This window comes from Falco peregrinus, chromosome 4, assembly GCF_023634155.1.
Source record: "Falco peregrinus isolate bFalPer1 chromosome 4, bFalPer1.pri, whole genome shotgun sequence".
NCBI lineage: Eukaryota > Metazoa > Chordata > Aves > Falconiformes > Falconidae > Falco > Falco peregrinus.
In genome coordinates this window covers 38,500,353-38,511,815 of record NC_073724.1, presented here as the reverse complement: position 1 = coordinate 38,511,815, position 11,463 = coordinate 38,500,353, and the positions used below count along the sequence as shown (strand labels likewise).

Genomic DNA, 11,463 nt, shown 5'->3' with positions numbered 1-11,463 from the left:
TGCAACTGAAACTCCTAAACAACTAGAAGCAGTATTATGAAATAATATAAAAAATAGAACATTTTGCAAATCAACACATTAAGAAAGGAATTCATTCTTATTCCTTTTAAAGCTCATAGTACTGTACTTTCAAAGGCAAATGACACATAAATCAAAGCACCACTTAATGCGTAGTGCAAGTAAGAATGTGCTTTTGATTTGTTCCTTTGAAGAGATTTCATTAGATCATTTGCTTTTACCAGTTATGACTTTGTTGCACGTTTTAAATATATGTAGCGTCAGGAAATTCTGTGTAGTTAGAAGAGATAGCTAACTTGAGTAAAATATTGTTGCTTCATTCTGATTTCAAACACATTGTGTAAGCTATGATTACAGAAAATAACATTATAAAAATCCAAGTAATACTAATACAAGTTTCACTATTGTAAAATAGAGGAAAAAGTATTAAAACTTCCTATTTATTCATTTTTCATATATCATAACACTAATGGTAATGTTTTGGATCATTTAAGTGGGTAAGCCACTAGAGTGGGTGCTATGCAAGCTTGCTAGCACTGGGAACTTACTTTACCTTGATGTACATTTTAAACACTTACTACAGACAATAAATAGGGCATTTAACTGTGACAGCTGGTCAAGATTAACCCTAAAATTGACTGTGTACATTGTCATATCACAAAGCTCATCTGACAAATCACATCAGCTTCTAAGGAACTTGCAATACAGCCTGGACTCGCAATACAGCCATTCCAGCTTAGGCCTGAACAGACGCCGTGCTCCCAGCAGCCGAACACGCCAAAGGCAGCACCCTGCAGATGTGGTAGCAGCAGTTCCAGCTCCACACTTTGTTCCACAGGGCTGGGCTAAGCGGCTTGCACAGGTTCCGTGCTGTACTCCTGTTCTCACTCCTGATCACAATGTGCTTTCCCAGTACCCTGTTGATTCCAAAAATACAGAATTGGCTTTGGCAGGCCATTTGTAGCTATGGAAATAGTGATGTCTCTGACAATTCACTAAGAATTTTTTCAACAATTGTTTGAGGGCATTCAGCTCTTCAAGGAAGTTCTAGCAAGTCACTGCAGTTAACACAAAAACAATTCCTGGGAAAAAAAATAATTCAGAGAAGCAAATCATTAAAATGTCTGCTAGGGCCAAGCATCCCTGATCTGGCCAACACAAAAGCTGCCATATTGATTAGCCCAAAGTCCATCTAATCTACCACTCCGTTCCCTGTGGTACTGAGCAGTGAGTGTGTAGGAAAAGAGCAAGAACAAGAGCAGCACATGCTGATCCTTCCTCCAACATCCAGCCATATGCGGCTTAGGAGCTAAGTCAGAAAAATTAAATACTAGAATTCTACTGATTTTGTATTCAGCAGTTTAAGGTTGATGTGAAGGTTTAAAATGTTTACAACAATTTAAAGGAAAAATTGAGGCAGGAGGCGTACTATTTTAGCTGCATTAGTATTCACATTTTTCACTGGCTGTGCTCAAGCAGTGGAGGATCTGCACAGCCTGTGCAGACTGCCACCTCTCCAATATGCCAAATCCTCTTCAAATATTTGCTTTTTAATCAACAAGTGATTTGAGCTGCTCTGTTTATTCTCTCTCTCTTTTTAGGAGCTCTTGTTCTGCATTTGAAAGATGAAAGCCTACAGCTCTTTCAGATTTAGAATTGTGTTTCTGAGCCACTTCTTCCAGCACTTTTTGCATGCCCTATTACAGTTTGTAGAACTAATTATGCTGCCAACGCATTTGCATTTTTCAGTTTACAAGTTGCAGTAGTGTAATAAAGAATTAAGCAATGTTATCAGTTAACTCCCTTTGAAAAGAAATGTGCTGGCTCCTTGTTACAATTTAGTATTGCTCTTATGAAATCAGTGAAAGCATTAGTCATTCTCAGGAAAAAAAAATTAAAATATTAGTGATTTTGGTTACTGACATTAGATAAAAAGTGAATCTGTTAGGAAAGAAAGGAAAATATCCAGTCAATAGTTGTGAAAGTTGAATAAATCTAAGTCTGAAACTATCTCAAAAGATGATTTAATACCTCCTCCTCTCTAAAGGCTAGCTAGCTGCCTGGTGCATGTTGTCTCATCTAATGTGTTATTGATCCAGCGGAGGTGATTCCAAAACCAGGTCTGCTTCAGTGCTTTATTACTCTTATACTTGGATTCTTTTTTTCCTAATATTTAACATAAATCTCCCTGAGTTCAAATTAAAGCCATTAGTTCTTCTCCTAGCTTTCATCGTTGTCCCATTAATCACCTTTTTCAGTAAATCGCTATGCAGTCAAAGACATCTACGAGGAAGACTGGGAAGGGATATAAAACAAATGCAGTTCCTTCACCAATGACATTTTCTAAGCTTCCTTTTCAGTCTTCTTGTCTTCAGGAAGAATTACTGTTCTGTCTGTCCCGCCATCACGCTGGGCTGAGAGTTACATTCAATGCCTGATCAACATGAAGCAGAACAATTGCCTTCTGTGTGCTTCACAGTATTCTTTGATACATTTAGTTATTTATAACATCATACTTGGGCTCCTATTTATTGTAATTCCGTATTTTTTTCTGCAGGACTACTGCCTACACAATTAGTCCCCATTTAGTATTTGTGTATTTGATGTCCTGGTTGTACAGAGAGTACTTTATCTTTTTAATGAAATTTCTCTTGTTGCTCTCTCCAACCTATTCAATATTAAAAATTTTGATCCTGTCATTCCATGTGCTTGTAACTTCTTTCAACATGCTGTCATTATAAAGCTTTTATAAGCACCATTTCTATTCCATGATTCCAGTTATTGCAACTAAAACTTATTGCTCCTGGGGCAAAAAAAACACCCATCTTCCTGTGTTTATTCCTCCTACTTTGATAACTCTTTATTAGGAATGATTGGTTACTTTTTCCCTAGATGAAATGTTCTCATATGGAAGAGCATAAAAAGACAAAATTACTACAAATAACATCCCCCTTATTTATTTCCTCTTCATCCATTAAACCAGCTGTCCTACCAAAGAATAAAATCAGATTATTTGACATATACTCTTGACACATCTGTGTTGGGTGTTCATGGGTGATGTTGGGTGTTTATTTGTAAACACTTCCTGGATTAATATTGGTTTGTTTTGTTATTTTTCTAATGGCTCTCTGGATGTTGAGCTGAGCCTGATGGTCTCTGAATTTCCTCAGATCTCCTGCTACCCTTCTATCTGTAAAGGTAGTGGAGGAGGAAGGATAGGTAATTTTTTTTTGCATTAGGACCTACACACACACACACACACACACACACACACACTCATCGGTGTTATTCAGGAATCCTGTCTATTTTCCATGGAATTCACTGAGTGTTGCTGATATTTCAAAGAATGTATTTATTTGAACATTTCTAATCAGAACTGAAAAATAGTCTAGAAACTGCTTTCATTTGATATTATACTGCATCCAAACATACAGATGTAAAGATGCATGGTCTCTGAAAATAGCATAAAAAAATGCACAGGACCCATGGGTAAGTTATTTTAGCACTGTTAGCTTTGTCTACAGCTTGCCAATGCATATACAACACATGCTTCCAGTAGTTTTTGTTTCTTTAAAAATAAACATGCAATTTTAACCTTAGCTTAGCCTCCGAAAATACTGCAGAGGTCACACCAGAAAAAAATTCTACTGAAGGAGATTTTGTTTCATGTGTTTCCTTACGACTACATCCATCTGTGCTTGCTCATAAAGTGTCTGCTCTTAAAGAGATTCAGTCTTTGCGTTCAGTCTTCTACTATAGCCATTAGCAAATATTAAATGTGAAAGCTAATTTGAGGGCAAGGCAGTATCAAAATGTTTGGCTTTGCTTCCTCCCGCACTTCCATGTTTTTCAGATTGTTTCCAGTGAGTGTGCAATGGAGACAACACAGTGCGGCAAGCAGCTGGCTGTCCAACAGACACCACCAACATGGAACAAGCGGGGCAGCCTCAGTTCTCTCCTTGTGCTCCATCTGGTGTAGAAATACCAGGTATCACACGGGAGAAATCTACGCAAGACCTTCCCCCAAAATAATAATAATTTAAAAAAACCCAACAACAACCACAGCCCGCACTGTCTGACAGTTCCGCACTGTTTTGCACTGGGTGTCTTTCCTGTTTCCTGGGCAACTTCGTGGAGAGGAAAGACGTGATGTATTTGTGTGTATTGATGTACCGAGTCAAATAAAACTCAGGATCAATTCTTCATAATAAAGTGGAATTAAAAAGAACCTGAAATCGCCATTTGCCATTCTCAAAAATCGAACGGCAACTTTGTGTCCGGTTAGTGACACAGAACCTTTCAGAAACAGAGGGGAAAAAAGGCAGCGGGGTGTGTGTGGGGGCAGGGGTTCTGTGTAGGAGCCGCTCCTGTGCAGTTCGGTGTGTGCAGCAAGGGGCACATGTACAGCAATACAACTACAGATACGTATTTGTACGCGGGACTGTGACCACCAGGGCACAGTACCTGCTGCGTGGTCGCCCGGCGCTGCCGAGAGCTGGCAAAGGCCACGGAGCAGGAGCCAGGGCCGCCCCGCCAGCCCGAGCGCCTGCCGGGGGTCTCTGCCGGCCTGGCTGTATACCACGGGCCGGCGGCCGCGCCTCTGCTCCCCGGCACGGCACGGCTGGCCCCGGGGACCCGCCGGCCCGCGGAGACCCGGCCTCTTCGCTCCGCTGCGGGCGCCTGCAAGGCGGCCCGTTCCCCCGCGCTGCGGGCCGGCCGCTGCCGCAGGAGGCCCCGCCCGGCCAAGCCCAGCCCGGCCCGGCCCGGCCCGGCGGAGGCGGAGCCGCGCAGGACTCAGGGACGCCGCCGCCGCCGCCGCCGCCGGAACAGCCGCCGCCCGCGCCGGGGCCATGGAGGAGTTTCACCCGCACAACGACGAGGTAGGGGCCGGCACCCTCCGACGCGGCTGCGGGCTGTGCCCGGGCGGGGTGCGGGGCCCTCCGCCAGCCACCCCCGGGCCCGCGCTGCCCCCCGCGCCGGAGGAGCCCGGCCGAGAGCCCGGCGGGGGGCGGGCGTCGCTGGCGGGGCCGTAGCCCCTGCCCTGGGCGGGCAGGCTGCCGGCGGTGCGGGCGGGCCGTGCGCCGTGGGGCACCCCCGTGCCGGGCGGGCGGGGGGCTCGGCGCTGCCCTCTGCCCGCCGCGGCCTCCTGCTGCCAGCGGCCCGGCCGGCCGGGGGCTGAGCGCGCCCGCCGGGGGAGCGGAGGCGGCGCGGGGTGCTGCCGCCCGCGGGGTGCTGCCGGGCTGCGGCCATCTTTCTTGTATCACCCCTGGAAAAACAGCGAGTGCTGAGCCCGGTCTGCGCTGCAGGCCGCTCCCTGCCAGCCGGGACTGAGGAGCCTTTCCCTCCCCAGGGAGCCTTACTTCGGGTCTCTAGCCACCAGTTTGCGTTAAAAAAAAAAATCAAAACACCCTCATAGAAACATACTGCCCTCGAGGTTTCTGTCCATGCCCAGGTGCTTGAAATCCACAGTTACGAAGAGGCAGTCGGCACCATGGCACATGCCATATTTCGTTTAGAAGCCAAGCTAAATTCTGATGAGTAGGAATAGGGAGAAAACAGGAGGCATTAAAACTGGCAAGCTTTTTCTGCACTTGGGAAAGTTATTTGGGTAAACTAATGACTGTGGAAGCCAGTCTTTTTGATACCAGGGTTGCAAAACCTGGTGTTGCCATTTGGCAGGAAGGTGTAACCCACGGGTTAGTAAATCCGTGACTCCAGTAAATCCCAGATTAGGGCTCAGAGGAAAAAAAATTGCCATTTAGCTTTTTGGCTTAGAGAACATGACAAGCATAGACAGTGGTGGAATTTAATCTTTACAGAAAGTGTAAATTGAGACTGTTTCCAAGCTCACTGAGGCCCAGGGAGCCACTCAGATGTGACAACCAAAATGATACCGATTAACATCTGTATGGTGCTGGGGAAAAAAGTAATTTTAGAATTATACTAAGAGACTACACAGTGTGAATAACCAGACATGGTGCCTGATTCTTACATGTTAGAGTAAAACTGTATTATTCCTTTTCTGTTCTATCAGATATAATAATAATTAATTTTTATTACAGATGATCTTCAATGCTGATGAGGCCCACAACATAGTTAAGGAGGTAGGTTTTAGCTAGAAGCTGTATTTCAAAGAAATTATTGACCTTATCTTGCACTATAGTGAAAGTTGTTACTTTCATTGACCTTCCCAGATAAATTCAGTCTTACATGAAAGTATTGTTTGTATCAAATAAAGGCTGAGTTTCATTTGGAGCTGCTTTAGGCCTCATCTGATCTCTCTTCAGCTACCTAAAGGGACGGTAGATGGGAGAAGAGAGTACCAGAATTCACATTACAGTGGAAAGATGAGGGCCAGCAGTCACAAGTTGCAAGAGAAGTTCACTCTGATTTATTTCTTTTCCTCTTTGATCCAGCTAGAGACTAGCTAATCACTAGAGAGGTTGCAGGAAGAGCTTGTGGAGTCTTCATCCTTAAAGATTTTTAAAACTTGACTGGACAAGACCTTGAGCGACGTGATCAAACTTGGAAGTTAGCCTTGGCTTGAGCACAAGGTTGCACTACATGAGCTCATTATTCTAGCAGTGCTTTTGAAAAAAATATTTTCAACAAAAAGATCAGGTTGAAAGTGAGTAGCCGGATGGTCTAAATTAAATACCTAGTAACTGGAGAGGGATTAATGAAGAGCTGGCTGCATACAGCATGCTGTCATGTTTTGCAGAGAAATACCATTCTGAGAAAGGAATTCCTAGAGGGGCTCTATGATTCCCTTCCCACGTGCCCTGTCAGGAAGGGGAAGGGCTGCACCTTTAGAACTGTTCTGATGCACAGCGGCAAGCTCTTAGATGTCAGATAAACGATAATTCAGCCCTTTATGTAACTGTCCCTGCCGTGAAAGGCCACATACGGCATGACAGAGTCTCCAGACGCTGGGAATAAAGCCAGGTTGTTTCTGCCTCTGATTGAAAGCTTAACCAGAGCCAAGGAGCTCTGGCACTGGGTTCATTTCTAAAAGGACCAAAATCTCCAAGGGATCTTTTTGTCCCTCTTCTGTTTTGTGAATATTTATTTCCATTGAGTCCTTTGTGCAGCTTCATACACTGTCTTCAGAACTAATTGGACTTTTTAAGATCTGGGGCACAAGTCTCTTACACAGCCTGTTAGTGGATGGTTAGTGTGTGGGATTCATCTTACTAAATCAGAGGAGAACATAGTTCTATTTTGCTTACCTTTTCCAGGTGTATGTTTTTTAACCAGATTTCTCAATTTTAGAGCAGTATCCATCAGCACATAATTGTGAATTTGTTAGTAGTAGTAGAGAATGCAGTTTAAGAGTTACAGTTACAGAGAAGGGTTACAGTTCAATCACTTTAAGCAAGAGTTGGCCAATCTGTAGCTGTGGGAGAACATGCAATTTTCAAGCAGTTCAGGTATTTCTTGTGCTGCAAAATAGGATGCTTCACTCTCTCATATCTTCCTCATCTTTTGAGCTGGGGTATGCATTTCACTATTGTTGCTCTGAGGATTTTAGTATATTGCTTGCAGGCTCTGAGAGGTTGGCCAGCCCAAGCTGACATTATTGATTTGAGTAGTACGGTTCCATTACAGTAGCTTCTGAAAGCCAAGCTGGAGTAGGCAGTCATTAGGAGCAGTGGCATGTGTTAGTGTCTTCACTGGTGAATAGATCCGTTCACTTAACTTGGTACTTAAAGCATATGGCTAAGGTCTTTCCTACCAGAAATGTTCAGTCAGAGCCTCATTTTCTCCATGTAATAATGTAGCAAGTACGTACTAAAAATAAGCTTACGAGAAGGCTCATTTTATTTCCTGTTCAGCTGCTGATACTTGATAAACTCAAGTGATTTAAAGGAATCAAATTGCCAGATAAAATTCCTCGGATTATGTGAGACATTTTAAACTTCTACATTTTGAAGTATGTTTACTGAAACTATTTTTTTTAACTCTCTATTTTAGTGCATAGAAAATGTTTTAGGCAAGACAGATTATAATCACAACAAAGTCAACCAGTGGACTGCTGCTATAGTAGAACAGTCACTAACACATCTGGTAAAACTCGGAAAAACATATAAGTACATTGGTAAGTACAAGCAGTCATACTTTTACCACATATAATCACAGTGAGTAATTGCTGAAAGGTTCCTTTGAATGCAGTGCAATACTCAGTAGAAAGTTTTAAACTGTAAACAAAGCAGAGTAGGTACCTGAACTCTTCGGTTATGTAAATTTTTAGTAATACCTGTGGTGAAACCTTGGCAGTTTCACCTGAGCTAAGCAAGCTAGCAACACTTAGCACACAAGATGACATGTTACACAATCTTTCCTGACTGTTAAGCAACCCCAAAACAATTATATCAACTTTTTTGGTATCAGTTCAGGAAATAATTGCTTATCTTAAATAGAATCTTCAGTAGGATTAACCTTACTATAAATACAGACATTTGAAAGACTTTAGTCCTGTATGTTAAACCACGTCCCATGATATTTATATGCATATCTGAGGAAGGGAAATGGAACTAAGTAAAAGTTTAACCCATTTGGGTCATTTTGTGGAGTGTTAATAGCTAGTGTTTGCACTCTGTTCTGTTTTGAAAGTCTTGGATTCAGGTTATCACAGGTTATATGAGTGCTGCAGGTCAGTCTAGAAATGCTGCATGTTACCAGAGTGTGGTGGTTTCAGAGAACAGTCAACCAGTACTTCTCGGAAACAGCACTCATCAGCTGTGACTTCTGCTGTACCTGTGAGGACAGCACCTGTAATCCCCTTCTGAGGTGCACATGACACAAGCCATATCTAAGTAGTTTAAAAGATAGAACCCATAATCCTATTAGCAAGCATTTTGTTACAGCTGTTGTCTTTGTGCAAGTAAGAATAATCGTGAAGTGAATACCAAGTTCTTAAGGAAAATGCTGGGGGCGAGGGGGTTGTCAAAAAAGGCATTGACTTAACTGAAAGCCACCTGCCAGCCATTTGAAAACATAATGCAGGCTTGAGTTTGGAAGTACTGAATGATTCACCTGTTCTGCTTTAATAATTAACTTCTTGATTTTATGACTGTATCTTGCAGTAACCTGTGCAGTGATGCAGAGGAGTGGAGCTGGTCTTCACACAGCAAGCTCATGCTTCTGGGATACCACAACTGATGGTAAGTTTCCTCACTCAAATTAAAAATTGGTAGTAAAAGAAATGTTAATTATTGTTCAGCTGTAATAGGTTGAACGTTTCTTCAAGAGTGATCGTAGAAGCAGTAGCTTCCAGGATTAGATATTGTTTACAAGCACAGCAGAAGTATTTTGTTAGCAGTCAGTGCCTGCATTAAGAGCAATTGCTTTGTAAAGTGTGAGAAGCAGGAGCAGCAACACCTTCATTCTGAAACGAGTCTCAAAACATTTAATCCTCGTCAATAACCATAGATCAGTTGAAGAGACAGTAAAATGTTACCCTCAGTAAATGCAAGTGGGTAGTCCTAAACATCTGCCTGTCTGCTGTAGGAGACAGTGCTCCTTTGGAGGAGAACAGAACTTGGTAAAAAATAGAAATAGTTTGACCAATGGTGTGTGTTTCAGTTGCTTAACTATCACCCAGGCTTTAGATGTGTTTTATTGCTTCCAAATTAGTTCTGTGCATTTTTTTCCCAGGTTCAGAGTATCACAGGGGAACAAGATTAAAATAATCTTATGTCTGTCAGAGACTCAGAAAGATTTTTTTTAGAAGAGGGCACCAAGATTTAACTTTGAAATAGAAATGGCATCAGAAAGTCAACTAATGTTAAGAAAAAAAAATCATAAAATAAAGTTATGTAAACAAGTACAGTTTAATCTTCATGTTTCCTTTGCTTGTAAGACAGTGATACAGTAGAAGAGGAAAAGTTACAGAAAGTAATTATACTAGAATGTATTTGATCCAGTCTTTTTTCTGATTTCTTGTCTGGTTATCTTGCCAGTTTCAGTATGAGATTTTCAAGGATTTTTGCTAGTCCAGCTTCTAAAGAGAGAGACTGAAATTGTCTTTTCCTGGAAACTGTCTTAAGTTTTAAAGGCTCATGTTAGGTAGTAAGCAATGTACAAGTTACTGAAAATGTTTTGCAGCATGTAGTCTATTTATAGCCAAGGTGACATAATAGTACTTAACTTAAATCACAGCTGAATTATTCATACTAATTTGACATAATTTACACTGCAATAAAGTAAATGTAGACACTGGAATTCTATTTTTACTTTGTAATAATCTCTTCTAGGAGCCTGCACAGTGAGATGGGAAAACCGAACAATGAACTGCATTGTCAATGTGTTTGCTGTTGCTATTATCCTGTAGCTGACTGGAAGATAAATACAAGCAACACCGAAGCCTTTAAAAAAAAAAATCATCCAAACACATGGCTAAATATTTTAAACCATCATTTGTTTTTGTATGAGGAACATACAGAAGTTCTCTACAGAGAGCATACAGTCTAAGCCAGTTCTCATAGATTAATTATCTGAAAGCTAGCAAAACATTTAAAATATATATGTATGTATCTAAAGATAAAGTTTTAGTAGTTTAAATATTCAGAAGTATGTTAATGAGAAGATGCCACAAAGATCAATACAATTTATATCAAAGCTAATATCAAAGATACTTTATTTGAGAGGAACGAAACACATCAAAGGAAGGATTGAAGGGCAAGCAAGACCACTCAGGATTATGGTGCATTTGGGAGCAAATTATGAACACAATTCAGAGTGGATATACTGTAAACTACTGGTGCTTCATGTTTGATTAAACAAAGCTAACTGTTACATTGAATGCTGGTGCTTGTGAAATTGCATGAGCATCAAGTTTTGGTCAAGCATGAACATTTACATTGAAATTAAATCCAGTTAAGCTTTTCCGCTGGAGGTAGAGGATGACTTCACTGGGACAAAGGTGAAATATACCTAGTCCTAGCAGAATTCCAATTTATCTTCAAATGAAGAACGTAATATTTGTTATTGATTCCATGAAACATGCTGAGGATCAGACATCAGCCCTTAATTCATAGTTTATATATCTGAAAACATTCCAAAGCTACTTAAATTTGATTTTATGCCACAATTGTGGAATTTGTGATAAGCACTTTACTGAGTCCTCATGCAGTAGCCAGGAGCTAGGGCAATAAGACTGGACCCACATTACTCCCAAGGAGGAAAGTGTTCAGAGAGAAGACACACACATTTCTAAAGGCTTCTGTTAGGTTTGAAAACATTTATCTTAAAGCAACATAACTATTCTTTGTAGGAGTGTTTCCTGTGTTCTCTTAAGTCTAGAATTGGATCTTAGTCATATGAAATAATAGTTAAAATTTAAGCACTAAGAATTCCACTCCTGTAAAGATTTATGCAAGTTCTTAACTTTGCTCATCTGATGAGTCTTAACTTGAAATAGTCCACGTAGAAGAAAAAGATTTG

The 11,463-nt window shown here is 41.4% G+C and overlaps 1 protein-coding gene across 1 annotated transcript in view; it reads left to right on the top strand.

Annotated features, from left to right (window-relative positions):
* The first annotated feature begins 4,750 nt into the window (after nt 1-4,750).
* The window catches only part of DYNLT3 (dynein light chain Tctex-type 3), a 7,771-nt gene continuing 1,058 nt past the window's right edge, over nt 4,751-11,463 (top strand). Inside the window, exons 1-5 of the mRNA XM_055802754.1 lie at nt 4,751-4,898; nt 6,081-6,122; nt 7,993-8,116; nt 9,105-9,182; nt 10,275-11,463. The exon at nt 10,275-11,463 is cut by the window's right edge and continues 1,058 nt beyond it. Of these exons, the coding sequence (XP_055658729.1) occupies nt 4,869-4,898; nt 6,081-6,122; nt 7,993-8,116; nt 9,105-9,182; nt 10,275-10,351 (351 nt within the window). The 5' untranslated portion in view covers nt 4,751-4,868 and the 3' untranslated portion in view covers nt 10,352-11,463. The remainder of the gene's footprint in view (nt 4,899-6,080; nt 6,123-7,992; nt 8,117-9,104; nt 9,183-10,274) is intronic.